The sequence below is a fragment of the Tachysurus vachellii genome, chromosome 4, assembly GCF_030014155.1.
Source record: "Tachysurus vachellii isolate PV-2020 chromosome 4, HZAU_Pvac_v1, whole genome shotgun sequence".
Lineage (NCBI taxonomy): Eukaryota > Metazoa > Chordata > Actinopteri > Siluriformes > Bagridae > Tachysurus > Tachysurus vachellii.
In genome coordinates, this window is record NC_083463.1 from 24,037,657 (window position 1) to 24,062,457 (window position 24,801).

At 38.9% G+C, this 24,801-nt stretch overlaps 1 protein-coding gene across 2 annotated transcripts in view; it reads right to left on the reverse strand.

Annotated features, from left to right (window-relative positions):
• Nucleotides 1–3,768: 3,768 nt before the first annotated feature.
• ripor3 (RIPOR family member 3) overlaps nucleotides 3,769–24,801 on the reverse strand; it is a 35,105-nt gene continuing 14,072 nt past the window's right edge. The window contains exons 10-23 of one of the 2 annotated variants that reach the window (XM_060868430.1): nucleotides 24,640–24,765; nucleotides 21,387–21,532; nucleotides 20,916–20,991; nucleotides 20,603–20,815; nucleotides 20,134–20,517; nucleotides 19,890–20,038; nucleotides 18,730–18,910; nucleotides 16,369–16,498; nucleotides 15,238–15,399; nucleotides 15,000–15,158; nucleotides 8,746–8,948; nucleotides 8,557–8,640; nucleotides 7,922–8,012; nucleotides 3,769–6,814 (exon numbers count right to left, since the gene is read on the reverse strand). In XM_060868430.1, the coding sequence (XP_060724413.1) occupies nucleotides 6,714–6,814; nucleotides 7,922–8,012; nucleotides 8,557–8,640; nucleotides 8,746–8,948; nucleotides 15,000–15,158; nucleotides 15,238–15,399; nucleotides 16,369–16,498; nucleotides 18,730–18,910; nucleotides 19,890–20,038; nucleotides 20,134–20,517; nucleotides 20,603–20,815; nucleotides 20,916–20,991; nucleotides 21,387–21,532; nucleotides 24,640–24,765 (2,205 nt within the window). In that variant the 3' untranslated portion in view covers nucleotides 3,769–6,713. The remainder of the gene's footprint in view (nucleotides 6,815–7,921; nucleotides 8,013–8,556; nucleotides 8,641–8,745; nucleotides 8,949–14,999; nucleotides 15,159–15,237; nucleotides 15,400–16,368; nucleotides 16,499–18,729; nucleotides 18,911–19,889; nucleotides 20,039–20,133; nucleotides 20,518–20,602; nucleotides 20,816–20,915; nucleotides 20,992–21,386; nucleotides 21,533–24,639; nucleotides 24,766–24,801) is intronic. The other variant, XM_060868431.1, reaches the window with a different exon arrangement.

Genomic DNA, 24,801 nt, shown 5'->3' on the forward strand with positions numbered 1-24,801 from the left:
ACCACGCCTCCAGTAGGTATACTACCGGTATGTTGCAAAACATTTGTTTCTTCCTAACCATTATGCGCTCCACACTCCAGTCCAGTAGGTGGCGGTAAATGCACCTTAAGTTGGTTTGCCATCTGCCAATAAAAATCAGAAGAAGACAACATTTGTTTGTCTAAGGAACGCCGAAAATGGCACCACTGAAGAGACATGCTTACGAGGCACAATTCAAACTACAGGCTATCAGTTACGCGGTTGTAAACGGGAATAGAGCAGCTGCGAAATAATTCAACATCAATGAATCCATGGTTCGGAAGTGGAGGAAGCAGGAAAATGAACTGCGCCAAGTTAAGTATACACAGTAGATGAGGACTTTGATGGATTTGTGGATGAAGATTGATTAATAAACTAGATTTGTAAAGTTCGTTGCGACAAACTTTGATGTTGGCTTTGACGAGGCAAGTATTAGCAAAGGCTGGTGCTTTTTGGAGGCGAGTGGACAAGGGTCAGTGTTACTTTTGGAGGCAAGTGGACAGAAAGATAGGGTGCCAAAACATTTGGAGGCAAGTGGAGACGAGCATGTGACGTCATCCGAATACTCCTGAGGAAGTTCTTTTCATTGGGCTTTAGTGTTTTGATATGTCACATATTCATGTTGTGCCAATTTTTGATTTTCACGTGACATCACGTGACATCATCAGAATACACGTGAGGAAGTTCCCCTCATTGTGTTGTGTTTTGATGTGTCACATGTCCATGTTGTAAAAAGTTTTTTTATTTTTTACCGGTACTCGGATCGCTTAGAAAAGTAATAGCAACAAACTTCAGACCAGGGTCTACAACATATCCGAATTTGGTGCATGTGGCTCAAAAGCCCTAGGCCGCATTAAATTTTATAAATTTTTGTCTAAGCTGAAATAGGGTTGGCTTCTACAAAGCCAACATAATAATGTGTGTATTGTTAAATAGTAGAATAAAGTTCAACTAAACTCACTGTTTTGCTTCCCTTACCTTTTTTTGTAGACCGTATGTTTTAGCATGCGCCTTATAATACGGTGTGCCTTATGTATGGGTTAAGTACAGAAATAGACCCCGTAATTGAGACTGCACCTTATAATTCGGTGCGCTTTATAGTGCGGAAAATACAGTATATCCAATATTAACGTTGATATCTTCATTTTCTGTTTCAACATAAAATTGACCTGAAATGTGAACAGACCTCATCTAAGTCCTAAAGCTAGATTAAGTACCTTATCTGCAGTGCACAGGGTTTAGTCCGCGTTGCAGTGGATTGTCTTGCGCTAAATTCCTGTCCTCAGATGAGCACCAGAACTAGCGGGGGATTTTTTTTTTTCTTTGAGCCCAGTGTTTTGAAGACATTTACCTCAGAAGACGTGTTGAATCGTTGCGACTCTTCTTGAGGAGAAATATGCCGCAAAGCTCTCCCGCGGAGTGAGGAAGAGGTGGACACTTGAAGTGTCCAATGGAGTTATGAGATTTGCGCTCAAACTATTTTCAAGACTTTAGATTGGTTAATAACTTACCCATGTAACAAAAATAACAGACCCATGTGGGGACTGACCAATAGCATCGATATGTGAAAAAATATGAAATTGACCAAATTTGGACATACTAGGTTTCCGCCTGACAGTGACTATACAAAAATATATTTGAATAAAAGTGTTTTCATTTTTAAAACCTAATAATGACTGAAATCAGCTAAACAATCCTGATGAAAAGTTAACATATTCTTGAATGTTTGGCCACATTATATACTCAAGGATTGACACACAGAGCTTTAAATGGCTATTAAATGGAGTTTTCCTGCGACTCATTGTAATTAGTGCCTGTGTATAAATACTCAGTGAGGTTCTTAGCTCATGAGGTGATGCTCTGACTTGTCTGGGTACTGCACCATGGGGAAGACAAAAGAACTCCTAATGGACCTGCATAATGAGGTAGTTGAACTTAATAAAGCAGATAAAAGTTATCTCAAAACTTGAAAATGCCAGTAAGTTCTGTTCAAACTCTTATAGAGAGGTGGAAAATAAGAGGTTCTGTTGATACTTCTGCCAGATGAATTGTTCTGTTGCAAAGAAAAACCTGTTTTGGGGCTGTGTGAGCACCAGTGGAACAGGGAAGTCAGTAAAAAATGATGGCAAGATAAATGCAGCATGTAATCAGAAAATACTGGTAAACAATTTGCATTCTACAGCACAAAAACTGCCCATGGGATGCTCTTGGATGTTCCAACATGACAATGATCCGAAGCACAAGGCAAGGTTGACCCTTCACTGGCTACAGCAGAAAAAGATGAAGGTTTTGGAGTGACCATTACAATCTCCTGACCTCAGTAAATGGGGCAATAAACAATATTAAAACTAAAGGTATGCAAACTTTGAACAGGGATTATTTTCTTATTTTTTTTATTGTTGTATTTTGATTGATTGTGCCATTCCGTTATGACTTACATATCAACTTGAATCCTAATAAGAAATAAAATACATTTATTTTTGCCTTCTCACTCATGTTTTTGTTAAAAAGTGGGATACATCTTGCAAATTCTCCCAATGTATGGAAACTTCTGAGCACAACTGTATATGTATATATGTGTATATACATGTGTGTGTGTGTGGCTGGCTATGAGAGAATTGCAACCTGCTGCATATTGGGCTGCATAGCAACATAATGGTCAAAGTTACATGCTATAGATACTGGTGGAAGCATATATTTTGATAGTTTTAAGTGTAGTGCTGTTTGTTCCTGTTTTTTGTTAGTGTTACCAGTTCCCCCTTAGCCCTACATAAACTCGTTGACCTCACTTCAGATGTATGCCTCAAGCCTATATCTCTTGTCACAGATACAGAAGCTCTCATTCACAAACCAGAGGCTGAACTACAAGTAACCTAATAAACCCTCCACAACTAGCAATGTTGGTTGTCATGATACAGGTGTGCTGTTGTCTCAGTTTGCTGTTGCCTTTGCTGTTGTCACTGTTCAGCAGATAAATCTCAGCTTTCAAATCTCATCCAGTTACATTTACCTTTCCAATCAACCTCTTAACATGGTCATTTACCACCTTCATGGTCACCTTGAAGTAATGAACATGCTCATCTCTGCCTTTCCTACTGTCAGCACCAAACTTGCTGTCTTCAGGGACATCAGCCATTCTCTGACAAGCTTCTTTCTTCTCCATCATCTACACCCTTTCTCCCTGACATTTAAAAGCTGCCTGTTCTCCCTCTCAGTCTCTTGGTGAGGTCATTTTCTTTTATGTGTTTTCATGCCACTGCTATGCAGATGACACTCCACTCATCCTTTCGTCCCTCAGACACTTCTTTTTTCTAGTAAAATCTCATCGAAAATGGCAGCTCATCAGCTGAAATCTCTGCAAAACTGAACTGCTCTTCATCCCAACCTAGGTAATGTAATGAAATTCATCTTGATGTCCTACCTGTCTTGAGTCACTGGAAGTCTTCATTTTAATTTAAAGTGTTTGTGGGCTTTTTAAATATATTAACTCCAAACAAAGTTTTTAGAATTATAGTATCATAATCACCTGACATTTTGTTTTTGTGCAGGTCCAACAATTTTTTCACCTCAGTTCCCATTTATTTCATGTTTACTGTAATTCAGCTCCACATCTTTCAAGTTTGTTCTTAGGAATTAAGCCATATCACATACAAGAGTGCTGTTATAAGAAATATCAGCATAGGTATGAATCAACAAGCATGAATATATAATTAAGAATTTAACTGAGTAACTGACATTTCAGGCACAATATGTGCAAATATACTGTTTATTTTTGCTCTCTCAACAAAAATAACCATGGCTGGATAGAAATTTTGCATGTTGCAACAGAATTGTCAAATACAACCTTTTTTTTTTTTTTTTTTGGACCTTTGACAAATATTTCTAAATTAATCCCAATGATATATTTGTAGCTTAACCCAAACGTGTTTTAATATATATTAAACATCCATACAGGGAGTGCAGAATTATTAGGCAAATGAGTATTTTGACCACATCATCCTCTTTATGCATGTTGTCTTACTCCAAGCTGTATAGGCTCGAAAGCCTACAACCAATTAAGCATATTAGGTGATGTGCATCTCTGTAATGAGAAGGGGTGTGGTCTAATGACATCTACACCCTATATCAGGTGTGCATAATTATTAGGCAACTTCCTTTCCTTTGGCAAAATGGGTCAAAAGAAGGACTTGACAGGCTCCGAAAAGTCAAAAATAGTGAGATATCTTGCAGAGGGATGCAGCACTCTTAAAATTGCCAAGCTTCTGAAGCGTGATCATCGAACAATCAAGCGTTTCATTCAAAATAGTCAACAGGGTCGCAAGAAGCGTGTGGAAAAACCAAGGCGCAAAATAACTGCCCATGAACTGAGAAAAGTCAAGCGTGCAGCTGCCAAGATGCCACTTGCCACCAGTTTTGCCATATTTCAGAGCTGCAACATCACTGGAGTGCCCAAAAGCACAAGGTGTGCAATACTCAGAGACATGGCCAAGGTAAGAAAGGCTGAAAAACGACCACCACTGAACAAGACACACAAGCTGAAACGTCAAGACTGGGCCAAGAAATATCTGAAGACTGATTTTTCTAAGGTTTTATGGACTGATGAAATGAGAGTGAGTCTTGATGGGCCAGATGGATGGGCTCGTGGCTGGATCGGTAAAGGGCAGAGAGCTCCAGTCCGACTGAGACGCCAGCAAGGTGGAGGTGGAGTACTGGTTTGGGCTGGTATCATCAAAGATGAGCTTGTGGGGCCTTTTCGGGTTGAGGATGGGGTCAAGCTCAACTCCCAGTCCTACTGCCAGTTTCTGGAAGACACCTTCTTCAAGCAGTGGTACAGGAAGAAGTCTGCATCCTTCAAGAAAAACATGATTTTCATGCAGGACAATGCTCCATCACACGCGTCCAAGTACTCCACAGCGTGGCTGGCAAGAAAGGGTCTAAAAGAAGAAAAACTAATGACATGGCCTCCTTGTTCACCTGATCTGAACCCCATAGAGAACCTGTGGTCCATCATCAAATGTGAGATTTACAAGGAGGGAAAACAGTACACCTCTCTGAAGAGTGTCTGGGAGGCTGTGGTTGCTGCTGCACGCAATGTTGACGGTGAACAGATCAAAACACTGACAGAATCCATGGATGGCAGGCTTTTGAGTGTCCTTGCAAAGAAAGGTGGCTATATTGGTCACTGATTTGTTTTTGTTTTGTTTTTGAATGTCAGAAATGTATATTTGTGAATGTTGAGATGTAATATTGGTTTCACTGGTGAAAATAAATAATTGAAATGGGTATATATTTGTTTTTTGTTAAGTTGCCTAATAATTATGCACAGTAATAGTCACCTGCACACACAGATATCCTCCTAAAATAGCTAAAACTACAAACAAACTAAAAACTACTTCCAAAAATATTCAGCTTTGCTATTAATGAGTTTTTTGGGTTCATTGAGAACATGGTTGTTGTTCAATAATAAAATTAATCCTCAAAAATACAACTTCCCTAATAATTCTGCACTCCCTGTATATATACATATATCCCATAAATTTCATGAATTGAAAATATCTATTTTATGTTTCAAGTTGTATTTGTTGGGGCACGGTGGCTTAGTGGTTAGCACGTTCGCCTCACACCTCCAGGGTCGGGGTTCGATTCCCGCCTCCGCCTTGTGTGTGTGGTTTGCATGTTCTCCCCGTGCCTCGGGGGTTTCCTCCGGGTACTCCGGTTTCCTCCCCGGTCCAAAGACATGCATGGTAGGTTGATTGGCATCTCTGGAAAATTGTCCGTAGTGTGTGAGTGAATGAGTGTGTGTGTGCCCTGTGATGGGTTGGCACTCCATCCAGGGTGTATCCTGCCTTGATGCCCGATGACGCCTGAGATAGGCACAGGCTCCCCGTGACCCGAGGTAGTTCGGATAAGCGGTAGAAAATGAATGAATGAAAAGTTGTATTTGTGCTGGTGCTCATTACAGTGTGTGGGAGCAATTTAGTTTACCTAATGAGTATACTGTAATTCTGGTCATAAAAATTAATTCTGCTTAAAAGAAAATGTTACAATTTTAGGCTACAGTAGACAAAGAGTGACACAATAAAGTAAAGTACACATGTTAACTTTTTGCAAATAGCCAACATTTAAATAAAAATATATAAAATATTCAAAAGAACTAAGAATGCAACAGAAAACAAGACATCTTTCTGCTAACAAAAATATTATTTTATCTCACAGCTGCTAACAAATATATAATAATATCTTTATTTAGATTAATATGTATTTAAAGGAACACCCAGATGTATTTATTTCTTTTCAGCTGGACCAGAATCATGTCCCTGTGACTAAACACAAAGTTTTAAAAGTAAATTTTTTTGCCATTGCCATGTTTTTTTTTTGTTTGTTTTTTTTTTGTTTTTTGTTTTTTTTACACACATTTGCAATTGTTGACACTATTAATGTAAGCAATGTAAATATAGATCAAAACTGATTAAACATGGATCACACAGTTTATAATATTTCAAGGCACTATTAAGCAGTGTCCTGCTATATGTCTACATACTTCATTTTGCTTTACATCAATGCTAAAGATTTTTGCATGCAAGCTTAGTTTTTGGTTTCTTTTCTGGAGTTGCTACTGTGAGGGATTCTACTAGTTTTTGTCTCCTTATATTTTCTGATCAGTAGCAAAAGAATTAGCTGAATTAGTGTGATCACTAGAAGATTGTTATTTCTGTTTTTAGGTTTTTATAAACTTCCTCTTGTAGCTCAGCTTGTATCTGGTCCATTCTCTGGAAAGCTTTGTGACCTTTTGTCCCTGCAATAAAATGTCAGAATAGTTTATATTAACCATTGATACTATATTAAACATATATATTAACATTATAGTTAATATTAAACATTGAAAATATTAAACAGTGAACTGATTATGTTAATGAAACCATTTTCATCCTGTAAGTAGCCATCATAATATAGGTGTATTGTGGCTGTAAGGGATGCACATGGTCTGTTACAAAACTTAAATTTGCTGTGGCAAGTAATAATTGATTGGTATCATTGGGCCCAATAATTATGAAAACATTCAGGAAAACATTACCCACACCATTACATCACTTCCACCAGCCTGGTCAATGGATTCATGCTGTTGGCACCAAATTCTGATTCTACCATATATGAGCCTCAGCAGAAATCAAGATTCGTCAGACTAGGATATGTTTTTACAGACTCAGCTTTCTTTATTTGTCTGACAGAAGAAGAAAACAACATAGTGTTCTGCTGTTGTAGCCCATCTGCCTCAACATTATTGTTGATGTATTCTGAGATGCTTTTCTGTTCACCACAATTTTACATCTGAGTAGTTATCAGAGTTACTGTAGCCTCAAAGTTACTGTAGCCTCGGCTCAAATTAGTCTGGTGGTTCTCCATTTACCTCTTACATCAACATATGTCTGCCGCTCAGTTTTTCTTTATTGTACCATTGAGTAAACTCTAGAGACTCTTTGTGTGAAAATTTCAGGGGACCAACAGAAATACTCAAACCAGCCTGCATTCGGATGCTTCATGTAAACATCAAATTTCTGGCCCATATCTGCATGATTTTATGTATTGTACTGCTGCCAAATAATTAGCTGTTTAGAAAATTGCACAAATAAACCGATGTAAAGATTTTCCTAATAAAGTGTTTTGTGAGTGTAGATAAGGTATTATCTTTTTTTTTTTTTTTATAAGTAAAAAAAAAAATAATGAAGGATTACATCTTTATATAAAATATTCTAAAGCTAAGTTGGATTTTCCTAAATATTTACAATTCACATTTGATCTTGATAGAGCATCTCAATCAGAATGCATAGAATACATTGCCACTTTAGTTTGTGATTCTTCTTTAAAAACAGTGTGTACTTCTAGCATCAGGTTAAAAGGTTACCAAATGAAAGAATGGTCTCTCTGGCTGCATTCCTTAACTCTTCATCTGTGGAGTGCCACAGTTCAGCCACCTGCTCAGCACTTTCAAAGGCCTAGGACATAGATCACAGATTTTAATCTTTACTGATTTCAAACCCAACTTTTTTGTAAACCATTTTTGTAGGTGTAACATCTCAGTCATTAATAAATAAAGTAAATTAGCCACCCCAACAGGATAAACAAATTTCATAACAGGATAAAGGTGATCAGTCAGAACAGGATTGTATTGATTTACACTGATTCTTCTCAATAAATCAAAGGACATGTGGAGTTTAGAAGTAAGGTGCATTTGAGCTTGTCTGTTTTCTTTCAGCTCTTGACCTGTTTCAGCGGGATTTTATGCATTTTTCTTCTTCCACATTATGATACTGAGAGGGTAATTATATAGCTACATGGACAGGTGTAATATTTACGTAGATTTTGAGTTTAGTTTGTTTGTACAGTTTCAGAAACATTTTGCTGATGAAGTTGTTTCTAGATATTGTAATTGCTGACAATTTAGATCATCTATTCAGATCAAATTTCTGTATCTTTACAGAATTTTAATAAACTATTAGAATTGTTGTTACAGACTTTAGTTGAAATGAAAATGGTTACCTTTAAGCATTTTAGTGCCAAACATGCCTGCTGCTGCACTTGAATGTCATTGTCTTTCAACAGCCATGTATAGTGAACCAGGGCCTAACCCAAGGTGAAATAATTAGATTTATATTTTTACCTTGAAATATAAACCAATATGAATACTTTAGAACATATTTACATTAAAGTGAGTCACTTATTGCATACCTTTAACCTGAAGGACTTATAGACTGAGGCCCTAGAGAGGCAGGAAGCAGCTGAAATCGCAACCTTTTGACTATTATCTGTAAGTAACTTGGCCAAGAGATGTAGGGATTGCTCCATTGGTTGTAGTTCTGAGATCATCCTTCCCTTCAGCTTCTTGAGGACCTTCCTCCTCTTTGGGGTCTCTAGACATGATACCAAATACACTAAAACAGATAAAGAAAAACACTTAAGATTTTCCTGTACATATTTATGTTTTGATGATTTGTAAATACCAGAAATAACATACCAAAAATATGAAATATGACAGTTGTTTGAGTATGGGTATATACAGGTGTATTCAGAAATATCCAGAGACCTTTGGTTTTTTTGCATTTTATTTTGTTAGCGTTCATTTAAAACGGAATCAATTTATTTGGACATCAAACTACACATTCTTCTACTTTCGGCGTTAGGGGTCACCACAGCGAATCATCTGTTTTCACTTAACTCTATACTTGGCATTCTTTACTCTTATATCAGTTAACGTCATGTACTCTTTCAATACATCCATATATCATCTCTTTGTCCTTCCTCTTGACCTCTTACCTGGCAGCTCCATCTACAAAGTTCTTCTACCAATATAACCACACTACCTTCTCTGCACATGCCCAAACCCTCTCAATCTATTCTTTTTGACCTCTCCAACATAAGCTGACCCTTTGATGTGCTCATTCCTAATTCTGTTGATCCTCGTCACTCCTAAAGAAAACCTAAACATCCTCATCTCTGCTATCTCCATCTCTGCCTCATGCCTTTTCCTTACTGCTACAGTCTCTAAACCATACAGCATAACTGGCCTTACCACTGTCTTGTACATCTTTCCTTTGATTCTTGCTGACACTCTTCTGTCACACAACACTCCTGACACCTTTCTCCACCCACTTCAACCCGCCTGCACTTGCCTCTTCACCAGACCCCTATAACCTCACTTGTTCTACTTCTCACCTTGTTCAAACACGTCATCCGCAAACATGTCCAACACCATAGCAAAAAAGAAGGGACTCGAAGCTGATCCTTGTAGCCCTACCACCTTGAACTCCTCTGTCTGACCTGCAGCACGTCTCACTGCTGTCATACTCCTCTCATGCATATCCTGAACTACCCTAACATACTTCTCTGCCACTTCTGACATCCTTATATGGTACCAAAGCTCCTCTCTCAGTACCCTGTCATAATATTTCTCTAAATCCACAAAGATGCAGTGCAGCTCCTCCTGACCATCTCTGTTACTTCTCCATTAACATTCTCAGAGCAAAAGTTACACCAGTAGTGCTCTTTCTTGGCATGAAGCCATACTGCTGCTCACAAATATCCACTTCCTTTCTTAGCCTTGCTTCCACCACTAGCTTAATTATGTGGGTCATCAACACTTCTCCATATCTTCTAAGATATAGTGATTAAGTTGGCCAAGCCAGCCTCGAGAGTATTCCAGCAGCTGCTGTCTTCTCCAGATAAATCTTACACCCATAGGAAAACTCACTCACTCACTCATTTTCTACCGCTTATCCGAACTACCTCGGGTCACGGGGGCGTCATCTCAGGCGTCATCGGGCATCAAGGCAGGATACACCCTGGATGGAATGCCAACCCATCGCAGGGCACACACACACACACACACACACGCACTCTCATTCACTCACGCAATCACACACTACGGACAATTTTCCAGAGATGCCAATCAACCTACCATGCATGTCTTTGAACCGGGGAAGGAAACCGGAGTACCCGGAGGAAACCCCCGAGGCACGGGGAGAACATGCAAACTCCACACACACAAGGCGGAGGTGGGAATCGAACCCCCAACCCTGGAGGTGTGAGGCGAACGTGCTAACCACTAAGCCACCGTGCCCCCCCATAGGAAAACTACTTGGGGTTATTGTCTTGCTGCCATTTAAAGTTATCCCTAGTCAGTTTTTGCCCAGAAGGCCTCTTCAGTATGGAGTGGTATCCATGATGATTGAGAATTTCTTGCACATGATGCAGATCCTTCAAATCTTTTAGACCTATCAGTCTATACTTGTCTTGATAAAGGAAGGTTAGTATCTACAAGCCAAGAAACTGGATCCAATCAGGACAGAAGATGCAGTGGAATCCCCACGTGCACATCAGCTCAAGAAGACAAGTACTTCTGAACCCTACTAATGTTGGAAATTAGAAGAAATGGTTACAGTGGGTTAAGATGCACAAACCGTGAACTTTAGATGACTAGAACCAATTCTTATGAATTGATGAGTCCAAGTTTGAGGTGTTTGGATTTAATCTAAGAATATTTCAGATACAGAGCTCAGGTATGGATGCCTAACAACATCAGTAAAGCATGGTGGTGGAAATGTGATGTTCTGGAGATGCTTTCTCAATGGGAGAGTGGGCAATCTGCATCACGTGCAAGGAATTCTAAATCAGCATGGCTACCAGTCCATACTCCATAATTAGGTTTCCAAGATGGCCGCATGGCAGTAGCAGGCAGCAGCCACTCTGGATCCAAGATGGTGTTATTTACCTTTTTAGCCTGACTGTTCTTAGTACATGGACACCTGAGACAGGATTGTTCATGTATACAACAGCCAGACGTTAACACAGTACAGAAATTGTGCAACAATCAACCTGCACAATGATGTGTTGTAAAGGCTTCGCAACCACGGCTTGCTACGGAGTCCAGGCCTCCAGTCCTCAGTGTCACCTAGTACCAGTGACCAGGAGAGAGGACAAAAAGCTGTGCTCAAGGAAGCGTGGTAAGCGGACGGGTGTCCATGCTTGGGTGAAAACAAACCCTAGCCAGCCGGCTCTCCCGTCTATTCTTTCAAATGATTGCTCCCTGGACAATAACTATACTGCATCCAACTCAAAAGCAATACACGGCGAGAGTTTAGAAACTGCTGCATCTTTATTTTCATAGACATGGCTCAGCCACAGAGTTACAGACATTCAGCTAGACAGCTTACCTCATTTCGTGCCAACAGAAATGTAGCTCATTGTGGTAAAGCTTGTGGTGGTGGTGTGTGTGTTTACATCAACACAGAATGGTGCAAGAACTGTGCTTGTTTCTAGCTACTGCTTATCGTTAGTGGAGTTTGTGACTGTTAGATGTTGGCCATTAATTTACAGTACCATGGGAATTCACCAAGGTTTTCATTGTCGGAGTGTACATTCCCCACAGTGCTAATGCTAAAGAGGCTCTATGTGAACTCTATAGGGCTATTAGTGATCTGCAGAATGTTCACCCCGACGGACTGTTTATTATCGACGGAGATTTCAATCATGTGTAGCAGAGTGAGCGAGATAATTTGCTTGTTCGGTCACGTGATAAGTGAATAAATTATATAAAGGCAGGTTTCGGGTTACCTGCCTATGCGTCATTGCTGGCACCGCCCTCTTGTGGGACCCCATTCATGTAATCCCCAGGACAATATTGTCCCGCTGTTGTTGGCGTGGGCGTTCTGCTATCTCAGTGTGCGTTGGCATCCAGTTTGTGAACCAGAAAAGTCAATCTAGTGAAGATGATAGCATTTAGTGTGAGTTATAACTGCTAATCGCTGCAGGTTGATCTGGTTGTCCGACCACTTTCTGAGGGATGAGAGGGTTAAGTCCATGGGTATGACTGCGCTGCTGTTTTGCCTCTGAGAATACTGTTGCGGGTCGCTCTGACTCCAACTCGGCACAACGGGGCTTCACACCATGTACCAGTATTTTAGTCGCAGCTCTGTGTTTGTTTTATGTTCATTCTTCCCTCTGCTGAGGCGTTCAACAGCGAGTCACTTAGTGGATGTCTTAGTTTTTTTTTTTTTTATTTACTGTGTTGGGTGGGTCGTCTTTGAGGGGGAGGAAATGATTGCTGTACCTATTGAGCAGGCCCGGCTCCACGGGGGGGCCAGAGTGGGCCTGGCCCACCCAATCAGAGGCTTGGCCCACCCTGGCCCCACACCACATAACAGCCAATCACAAAATTGGTGCGATATTCAATTCAGCTCGAGATACATTATTTTCTAATTTCTGCCCAACCCCCTTTTTTCCCCTTCTAGACAGACAGACAGACAGACTTAGCTCATTCATTCACCTTCACGCAACCTTTGAGGTAAACGGATGTGCTTATTGCCCCATTTATCAAATCTAAAGTTACTTAATTGATACAAGATCTGTTAAGGGGTCAAAAAAATATTACAAATGCAAAAAGAGGGAATGTAAAAATAAACATGTTAACCTTTTTTATATATAAAGTTACTAAATAGTTCCAAAATATGTACAAAAAAATATTAAAAATGAAGAAAACACAAACACAACAATAACAAACAACCCTAACAATTGTCTTAAATATATGGTATTAAAACTATAGACATGAGAGATTAAAGCATTAAAGACCCCCCACCCACCCCCAATCCGACCGGCCCACCAGGAATATCACTTGGCCCACCTTTCATCTCATATCTGGAGCCGGGCCTGCCATTGAGGGTGGCTTTTACATTGGGTGCTGTGTTTGATGTGTACCTTCCACACGTGTGAGTGGCATGGCTTGACACTGTGCTGTAGCTGGGTCAGGTGTTATCTCCTCTTTCTCTTGAAAGGTCTAGTCATTTAAAGTATGTTGTTTTCTGTTTTGTGTATTTGATTTTGTGTTACAAGTGACTGAAGATTTGACATTCTTTTTGAAAATCTTAATCCTGCACAAACTGTAAAAATAAAGGTCTACTGTGTTATTCTCTTGCCCTCGTCTCTTGCTCATCATCATTAGGTAATGAACCTGTGTCCTTGTGGGACTGTTCCGGGTGGCGTAGTCGAATGTTGTGCCCTTAGCGGCCTTTTGTGGCATCTTAAATCTTTATATAACCTAGAATTGTTACACTCTTCCCCCTACCGCTCTGCTACACATGCAAATCTCAAATCAGTACTCTGTAAATTCTATCAGTATCTGGACTTTACAGCGAGAGGGGAATACATGCTGGATCTTGCTTGCACAAACATTCCCATCGTTCGGAGCACCACCCTGACCTCAGCTACTTAGACCACATCTCTGTTATACTCATTCCAGCATACAGACCACTCATCAGACACTCTAAACCGGTTCTGAAGCAGGTGAAAACCTGGCCAGCAGGAGCCACCTCCCCTCTTCAGGACTGCTTTGAGTGCACTGACTGGAACATCTTCAGGGAGGCTGCAACCAACGGCGATTCCTTCAACTTGGAGTAGTACATGGCATCAGTGACCAGCTACATTGGCAAGTGCATTGATGTGTGACCCGCTCCAATACCATCGCCTCTCACTCCAACCAGAAGCTGTGGATGGCTGCTAAAGTGACAGCTGAAGTTTCGAGACCAAGACTTTAGAGCAGGGGACATCGCGGCCCTAAGGACAGCAAGGGCCAAACTGTCCCAAGCCATCAGTTAAGCAAAGCGCGCACATGCCCAGACAATCCACAGCCACTTCCAGGACAGCAGAGACACCCGGCGTATGTGGAAAGGCATACAGGTGATCACAAACTACAAGACAGCTTCAACTGCCTGTGAGAGTGATGCCTTTCACCCAGATGCACTGAATGACTTCTATGCTCAGTTTGAGGTGCAGAACAGCATAGCAACATGGAACACCATCCCTCCCCCCAAAGATCAGGTACTCTGTCTATCCACGGTTGATGTGAGGAGAACTCTATGCAGAGTTAAGCCACGGAAGACTGCTGGACCAAACAACATTTCTGGCAGGGTGCTCAGGAAATGTGCAGAACAGCTACAGTAGTGAATGTCTTCACTGACATCTTCAACATTTCCCTCTCCCCATGCCAAAGAAGTTTACAGTGTCCTGTCTCAATTACTATCTGTAGAAGGATACTATAATTTCTTATTTAGGTAAACATTCAGGCTCTTTATTCAGTACAGAGCAATGTGCACCTGGACTTCGTGTGTCTTCCTTATACCTGGATACATCACTAAAATCTTGCTGTCATTTAAGGACATTCAGAAACATCTCTATGACAAGGAGGTCTGGGGGTGTCATACTGTAGGTGGAACATTGTCTTCTAATCATTGATGCTACAGGATCTTGTGAAATATAGTCAGTTAACATTAACATGAACAATAGCAGAATACTACGATTTAAAGTTTGGTCTTCAATGAAAGTTTCATTTATTATTATTTTGTCATTTATTTCTTCAAAGATTTATTTAAGATTTATTTCTGCTTACATTATTTGTAGCATCTATTTGGTGTTGAGCTACATTGTGAACTTACCTTCTCTGGATATTTGAGAGATATGCTCTCCAAAGTTGGTGACCTTCCAATGCTTGAGGTACACATGTAACTGAAATATAGACACTAGGTCTATTGTAAATGCTGAGAGTGGGACCATCACAGAGGGGGACTGGACCTGCTGCAACAACTGAGCAAAGACTAGGAGAAATAGGTTGGTGAATTAATTTTATAATAATTCAAGAGAATAGAACAGAACACAATAGAATAGAATAGAAACCTGTATCAGCCTGGCCTGGTAATTTGGCTTTCACATTGTGAATGAACCTCTTGCGTAGTATCCTGAGAAATGAGTCAGCAGTGCAACAAAATGCTGGAGCACTTTCACAGCACTCATCCCACAACATCATAACATTTCTCAGCTTTGGTGCCCCAGACCACACTAAAGAAAATATAGATAATAATATATAACAATTAATAATAATAATAATAATAATAACAATAATAATAATTAATTATAATTTAATAGATTGTTTTTATGAAAGTGAACCTACTAGGATTTTAAAATAAAATTTTAATAGTATATTATGAACAAATAAGCCTTTATATAATTCACTGTTATTTCTTGATAACATGTTAATTCCACCATGTTTCATCTTCTATTACTTAATAAACAGAGGTAATCTACACCAATAAATTACAGTAGCTGATCGATAACAGCTAACATTAATCTTGTTTGTTGATTCACATGCTGGAAGTGATTTCAGGCTTTGGAAATTCTGGCTATTAACTTGATGCCACTTTTGAGCAGTGTACTGTATGTTAGCGATATGTAATCTGTTAGATTGGAGGCATGGACTCCGGAAGGCTTAAAGATGTGTTGTAGTAACTGGCACCAATACATGAGCAGGAAATCCTCACTAAATTGTGACATGAAGCATCCACAGACTGGATTTTGGTACATACTCACCACTGCATGCCACAAATACCAGACAAGAAATATCCAGTCCTCTCACCATCACAATTTTGGCCTTGGTCAAAGTGTAAGGCTCAGATCCTTACATTTGCCCAATTTTCCTGTGCCCAGCACATCAACTTCCAGAACTGACTGGTCACTTGCTTCCTAATATATATCCCATGCATTCATAGGTGCTAATGTAATGAGATAATCAGTTTTCTTCACTTCACCGGTTTGTGAGTATAATGTCATATTTGATTGGTGTATATATTCACAGGATGCTACCATTTTGTGTTTACAGTGATAACTTTTTTGTGTCGAATGTTAATTGACTATAAAACGATCTATTTTATATTGATTACTGCTTAATTAAAAGGTTAAAAGGAGCAAAACCACCATTGTACAACACACAATTATTGTAAGCAATTAGATGTTATTCATTTAGGCACTTACATTCTGTTGCTGATACATCAGGAGTCTTGCTCTGTGTAAAAGAAGCAATTATTTTAAGTACATCAGTTTGATGTGATATTTCTTTCAGGATGTACTGTTGCATGTACTCCAAATTAGTCCCCCTCAGTTCCTGTAAGACAATGCATTGACTAAAATTGGATTAATAGCTAAACAACTCATGCCAAGCAACTCATAGAAGCTATATATATACATATATACACAATTATGTGAAAAAATTAGGACATTCCATGAAAGCCTGTGGCTTTTTACCATAGTGAAACATATGGGCAGTTGATCTTTATTTTAACAATACTGGAAGATTCTAGTAAATTAACTAAACAAATAAAACCAAAGAAATGTCTTTGTTAAATGATCTATAAAATGTAATTTTAAAAAATCCAATTTCTTGTGAGGAAAAAGTAAGGACACCCTCACAAACAACATTTAACACAACATTTAACATTTAAAACAACTGCCACCATGGCCAGATCAGGCCGTCCAAGCAAATTCACCCCAAGAGCAGACCGCAAGATGCTTAATGATGCCATGGGACTTATAGCAAGCTCTTACTATAGTTGATGTCCAAGTAGATGAATCTACAATCAGAAAAAGACTGCACAACTTTAATTGTCATGGTAGATGTAGGAAAACTTTAACAAAACATGAGGGCAGGACGTTTGCCAAAGAACACACATTTAAAGGCCAAGACTTCTGAAATAATGAGCTTTCGAAGAATTAGTATAAATTTTAATTATTTGGAGACCATAACAGAGGGCATGCTTGGCATAAACTGAATACAGCATTTCAGCAAAATAACCTCATACCAACTGTGAAACATGGAGGTGGAAGTGTTATGGTTTGGAAATGCTTTGCTGCAGCAGGACATGGCCAGCTCATAATCATAGAATCCACTATGATTTCTACATTGTATCATAAGGTGCTTGAGGAACATGAGACCATCTGTCAAAAAAATTTAAGCTTAAGCCTAACTTGGAACATATCTATGACCCAAAACATAGTAGTAAATCCACCAATAACTCACTGAAAAGCAAAAAATAGAGAATTCTGGAATGGTCAAGTCAAAGCCCAGATCTAAATCCTGTTGAGATTATGTCGGGTGATTTGAAATGGACTGTGCATTCAAGACATCCCTCAAACATCACACAACTAAAAGAATTCTGCAGTCACATCACTTTCATCTACAGGTTGTTCAGTGTTCACCTGATGGCAGACTCATGATCATTATCATAAGCCAAAGTAAAAGAGGCCCTCAGTTACTTAGATGTTACCCTGTATTCCTTTCTTGCCTCAACAGACTATTACATGTTTTGATTTTGGATATTTTATTTATTGGATGACCACTTCTGTCATGATCTAGCCCGGACTTTTTGCTGGTACCATGTGTTTTTTTGTGTTTAGGTTTTGTGTTCACATCTCTGCCCCACCCTGGTCTGTCTAATTCCTTCAGGCCTCAGCACACCTGTTCCTCATGTGTCTAATTGTCTCCTATTAATCCGTGCCACATTGCCTTTGGCAGCGTGGAATCCTCTTCTTTGTATTGTTTTTGTGTGCTCTGTCTTGTCTTTTAAGTTTTGGTTTCTTTTCTTTTTTCCAGTGTTTCCTGGTCTTGTTTGTGATGTTTGTCATGTTTAATTGTGTTTTTAGCTAGCTTTATTTTAGCGGATTTGGGCCTGAACACCGCCGTTTTCAGACAACCACTGGGAATGTACTACTAATCTTCCTCCATTTGTACAGAATCTATATCAGGGTCCAAACTTTTAAGAGAGGATTTTGTAAACTTTTGCTGTCTGATGAGCAACAATAACTTTTTCTGAAGTCCTCAGAAATCTCCATTGTTTTTGCAGTGATCCCCTTGAACAAACACATCATGAACATCAGTCTTTGATATATCTCTGTTCTTTCAATAAAATAGGACACTCGTGGAGACCTGATTATCATCTCATTGACTGAAATCAGATGGAATCTAATTTGAACTTAAAATTAATTACTAAAACTAGAGATTCACATACTTTTGCCTCTTACAGATGTATAATATTGGAACATTTTCCTGAATAAAAAAATTACCAAGTAGAATATATTTGTTTGACTGGGTTCTCCTTGTTTGCTTTTGGGACGTGAAAACCTGATGATCTTTTGAGTCATATTTATGCAGAAATATAGAAATGCTTCACAGAAATAGAAAAGGGTTCACAAACATTTAAGCGACACTATATGTCCTGTTGTATTCCCTATGGTTTACGGCATGCATGCGGCATACATACATGGCACAATACTGTAATAAAACTGACCCAAGCAATTGGAAAAGATATTTCAAATATGTGGCATATTATGTTTTCTTACTCTCAGTAGTGCAATACAGATGCTGAGGTGGATCTCTAAGGTTAGATCCAGAGTGTATTCCCCAGTGCTGAGTGGACGTCTGTCCTCATTGTCTGTTCTTTTGGCCATGTGTCCTGTATGTTGCTGTTCTGACGACAGTTCTGAAATAGCCTCTTGGCTTGTCACAGTGTTCCCTTTGAACCTGAAAAAAAGTAAAACTGAAATTATTAATACGGTATTACTATTGAGTCAGCAATATTTACAAATATATATAAAAAAAAATTCTTTTTTCATTTGTCAAATTGCCATTTTTCATTTGTTTTACTTTTTACTTTCATGTTGCACTTTTCTTTTACAGTTAAGGTTTTCAAAGTATGCTTTTGCTTTCTAAAGACAACAAGCAAAGGATAAAAATTTATATTAAATAATATTATTTATATATAGGGGGCACGGTGGCTTAGTGGTTAGCGCGTTCGCCTCACACCTCCAGGGTCGGGGTTCGATTCCCGCCTCCACCTTGTGTGTGTGGAGTTTGCATGTTCTCCCCGTGCCTCGGGGGTTTCCTCCGGGTACTCCAGTTTCCTCCCCCGGTCCAAAGACATGCATGGTAGGTTGATTGGCATCTCTGGAAAATTGTCCCTAGTGTGTGATTGTGTGAGTGAATGAGAGTGTGTGTGCCCTGCGATGGGTTGGCACTCCGTCCAGGGTGTATCCTGCCTTGATGCCCGATGACGCCTGAGATAGGCACAGGCTCCCCGTGACCCGAGGTAGTTCGGATAAGCGGTAGAAGATGAATGAATGAATATTATTTATATCTAATATTTAGCTTACATTCAGACAAGAAGTTACTTTGTGAACACTAATTAATGCAAACATTCAGCTTGGGTTTTAGTTGCAGGATGTCATTCTTCCTCCATCATTAGTAATTGCATTACTTTAATAAGTGTTAGCTTTCTAATGAAGGATGTTCCTTCCACATACCTTCTCAGTGAGTAAAATGGTCTATTGTTAAATCTGCTATACAAATAACATTTAATTGAATTTACTTTGCACTTTTTATGCCCCTTGTATGTATATGTCTCTTTTTTTTTTTTTTAAATCAGATACAGATGCCATCTTCTACATTCAGTGACTGACCAACTAAATTCTACCATTAGTAAATAATCTCTAGTCTACTGTACCTAGTGTCCATGAGCCTGCTGCTACTCATGCAGGAGTTGGTGTCTTCTGTGTTGAAATCAAAGGACAAAAAGTCAAAACTGCCCAGAACTTCCTCTTCCTCAACATCTAGTGCCTCTCTAGAGGAGGTCTGAAGAATGTAGATGTTCCTCTAAAACATAGAAAGAATAAATTCAATACAAATGGATGATAAATGATTAAACTTCATTTTAGAGTTGGTGGTAACACTTTTAAGACCTGATTCACCTTTAAGACCTGGTTAAGCTGCTGTATTTGTAGATTTAGATGCTTTATCTCCTTGATAAAACTCATCTCCTGTAAGATAGTAGTAATCTGTGCTTGCAACAGTCCAACCTTCATGGCCACTGCTCTTTTTTGGGAATTCCCTACACCCATCACTAGGACCTTTTGCTTTTCTTCTACCCCTTTTTCAACTTTGTCTATGTGATTATTTGTAGCCACTTTTGCCTTCACTGGTTCCAATTCCTGATTGGTGGCCACCACACCATTTTTTTGAAGAATGTCAGGAGTGCTGTAACATGGAAAAAGAGTTAAAGAGTCCCGCTTGCTGTCACCTCGAACAGGAGAGCCGTTCTTGGGCTCCGAAGACATATCATCAATTTTATCACCCTGTAGATTGCAAATTGAAAATTAGAAGATCATGCAGTGTTTAGAATACTATGTTTTTTCTAATTGATTTTTGCATGAATTCTACCTTTGGAAGGGGTGTCTGTAAAAGGTCATCATACACTGACTGACAATCCATGGAAATGTCAGGGAAGATTGGAGGATGACTGGCCCTTTCATAGACCAAAGGAGAGACTGCCTGGGCAGATTCAGTCAGGTAATTAAGCAGAAACACACCCCGGGATTCATGTGAGCCAATGGAGAAAGAGCCATCTGTGTTTTGAAACTGGTGCAGCATAGACTGTCAAATAATAGATGCATGGCCTTTTTTCAAGTTCACATTTCACTTAAAAGTATATGACTGAGAAGGTGGGAGTGTTAGGAGGTGCATAGTTGCTCACCGGTATTTTCCTGCTGTTGGTAGACTGTCGACTGGCAGATGACATGAGATACTTTACCATGCCACTGTCAAAAGGACTGCATATAAAGTAAGACTGAGTAAGGCAATAGAAACTTTTTGTGCCACTGTGGTAACCATTGTCTAAACACTCTAAGGGCAAAACAAGCTCAGAACAAAATTACAATAGCTTACAGTTTGCAGTCTTAGGCAAGTGACTTCAGAATTTAAAGAGATAATGTCAAATATCAACTGCTATCACCTGGGATTTTAGCTGTATTAAAGAAATCATATAAATTGTAACTGTAAATTGTACACTGCAAAAATAGTATAGCCATGAAATATTTCTTTATTTCTCCAGTTGACAGCATGTGATGCTGGATGTAAGGTTTTAATTAGACCTGAAAATTCCCTCCATCTGGCCTGCAAAATATACTGAGTTAAGAAAATATTTTACAAAGGATGTACTACTTACTTCCAGACCACTTCCAGTTGGAGTTTGATGGTTGCCAGTTCCGTAATGTCAACAATCATCATTTGTGGATGTGCACTGTAGAAGTCTGCACATTTACATGTCACCATTCCAACTAAGTTGGAGCTCAGGTTCTTTACCTCTGTTACCTAAAGGACACATATCATCATATGATGGTTATGTTACTTTGCAACGCATGCCAAGATGTGTGGTGTATGATGTTGATCACTAAGCATTTCTATTCTGCAATCACAAACAGGGGTTAAATATAAGGTCTGGGCTATATTCATTTATTTTGGTTATACTTTCAGTGAAATAATTGGTTATGGTAAAGAAATTACAAATCACAGACCAGCAGGCCATGGATTGTTAGAAAGCCTCTAGACCACTTCCTCCTCTCCCATAACTCCACCGGGAAGTTCCCTGTCCCTTGTCACCTGATCTCCAGAATAATTCTGAGGCATACATGGACATCTTTGGTTAGAAGATAGAAGATAGATGAGTGGCTCTGCATCCAAACTTTTCTTACTAGAGAGGGAAACCTGTAGTGTGCCACCAGAGAGCCAGCTGGATTATTCAGCTGTCAGAAGAGCTGTGTTTGTGCAGGGTTGGTCTGGGCTCCAGAGAGGTATTGCTTGCAGTCATGTTTCGTAGCATTGGAAGAAAGGGAACAGCCCTTTATGTTAACCCAAAACTCTCTGACTGCAGTCACTGCCCGAAACCTCACCCAATGCAGTCAGAGAAGCGCTTTGAACTGAAGCAGTTTGTCAGTCACTTTCTGGCTGGGACCTTTGCATGGCATCATTGAGACCAAACCAAGCACATTTGTTGAAGCCACTCAACAAGCCAACACATACAATGCATTACATCTCACATCTTGCATTACTATTCACTCCTTGAACATTAGCAAAAAAACAATAAATAAATCTACATTCCATAACATTTGGGGGAAAATATAATATTGTGGCACAAAGGTAAATTTTGATGCAACAGACATCAACAGACATTTTGATTGTTGCAAAATTAGTACTTGGGCCAATACTTCACAGGACTGGATGGAGACTTATATTCCACATAGTAAAGTGCGGCTCAACAGTTGTTGTGTGTATTTGCATTTTGTAATGTATTTGTATGTTTGTGATAGCTGGAATTGAGAGAAAAAATTGAAAGCCCTATTATTTGCAATCTGGGATGCACCCTAGGATTTCAAAGGGTTGAAAGTCATTAAGAAATGCAAGAGTGGTCCACTGAATAAAAATGCAGTTCTCCTAGAATTGTAAGCACAACTCTATTTGTCTGGTTATTATGGAAGCATTTGCTCCAGGTACCAGAAGATAAAGCCCTAAAAAGGTTACTTTCCAACTATAGCTAATACCTGAATGTGGCAAGAAAATGATAATGAGCTCCATTAATTTTCAACTGTAATTGTGCTTGTGTTATGAACCTCTGTAAAAAAAAATCTATAATGTACAGTAGGATCATATCATCCCTACATGATATTCTTGATATTACAGTGCCACAATCCAGTGATGTTTTTGCTGATCATATATTACTAGACCTGCAAACCTGTCCTCACCTGCTTCTCTTCATAACATCAGAGTACACTAATACAATTATCACTCAAAATATGCCAAAAGACTATTTTTCTTCACAAAAAATAGGAGATCATTTTCACAAGCCATTAGGATGCCACACCCCCTTCAACCCCTTTCAAATCTCACACACACTCAACTCATTATCACATTAATACGGAAGCGTATTGCATTCACTTGAGGAAAAAAAAATCTACTGTTTTCTGAATTAACGACTTAATTATCTCAAAATTATGAGAATTTTTCAGGAAAAAAATTTTTTTGCTCTGTTTTTCTGAATTAACGACTTAATTATCTCAAAATTATGAGAATTTTTCATGAATAAAAATTTTTTTGGTCTGTTTTTCTGAATTAACGACTTAATGTGGATTGCATGGAAGTAAACATGTCCCGCCTTTCAAGTTTAATCCGGTTTTATTTTACTTTACTGTTTATTTTACTGTTCAGACGAAAAGAACATTCTGATCTGCTTGACGTTGCTGTGTTTCTCCAGGATCAGTTGAACCGATATGGTATACTTCACGGTAGCCGTATCACCATTCGTGAAAACCAGTCGATTACACCATTGATGCAGATCCCATATGGTTTGAGTTTATCATATGAATCAACATGCCATAAAAAGTTCGGCCTGGATTATGATACAAACGTCGCCGAAGACGATTCCGGCGCCTCAGTTGCACTCCATGGGGATCCAGTATTTTCAACAATTGCCTGATTGTCTCTTGTGTCACCACATAGCCAGCCTGAATGCATTTCAGATGCATCATCTTATATCCGTGAAGCATTATCTCATAATTTTGAGATAATTAAGTCGTTAATTCAGAAAAACAGAGCAAAAAAAATTTTTTCCTGAAAAATTCTCTCATAATTTTGAGATAATTAAGTCGTTAATTCAGAAAAACAGAGTAGATTTTTTTTCCTCAAGTGAATGCAATACGCTTCCGTACATTAACTTGAGTTCATTACCATAAAATAATTTCTATCACTGCATGCTTGTCTAAACTATCATTAGTCAAATTTAAACATTAGACATTAAACATTAGACAAGTATAAATATTTATTTTATATAAGTATATTTTATTAAGTGTAAATATTTTAACATCTGTTAAAAATATTTAATAGGTATGCAAGGAAGCTTTTGACAGAAAGAGATTAAATAAACCTACAGTGTCATGTGTAAAATCTTAAATGCTTTACAAATAACTTCTATGGTTATTATAATCACAACCAATTTTTAAAGGATTATATCAAAATGTACTGAAGAATCACTTTTAAAATGCACCATCCAGCTGAGTTTTTGCACAGTTCCTGATTGCACAGCAAATAATATGATTATATCCTGCCCTGCGCTCCTTAAACCTGAAACTGCAGAAGTGCATTTTCCTGTTGTTTTCTTTTAAGCTGTTTGTTCTTGAAATGTATTTTACGTTTATTGGAATTTCTTAATGGAAATTGCATGCAATAAAAAATCTATATCATTATATTACAAGTGAAAAAATGTCCTTTTAAATTTTGTTAACATTTCTTCAGAAGTAGCTGAAACCTGCCTATGGTCATGTAATACCTGATGCAGCTATCATAAATGGCATATAAGGGACTATTCTGTCATCAGAGCCTTTAGAGACAGTTCTGTTTGAACAGGTGTGTGGGTACGCATAAATCACCTTGATCTCAAAGCTCTCGTGAATATGAGGGAGGAAAACCATTTGCTCTTCATTCCATAGCTGTTGGTCATCAGTCTGTATCCGCCCTCTGATTCTCCATCGCTGTTGTCCCAATCGTATTAATACCTACATAGTGAGAGTGGTTTGGTTTGTATATGTGTA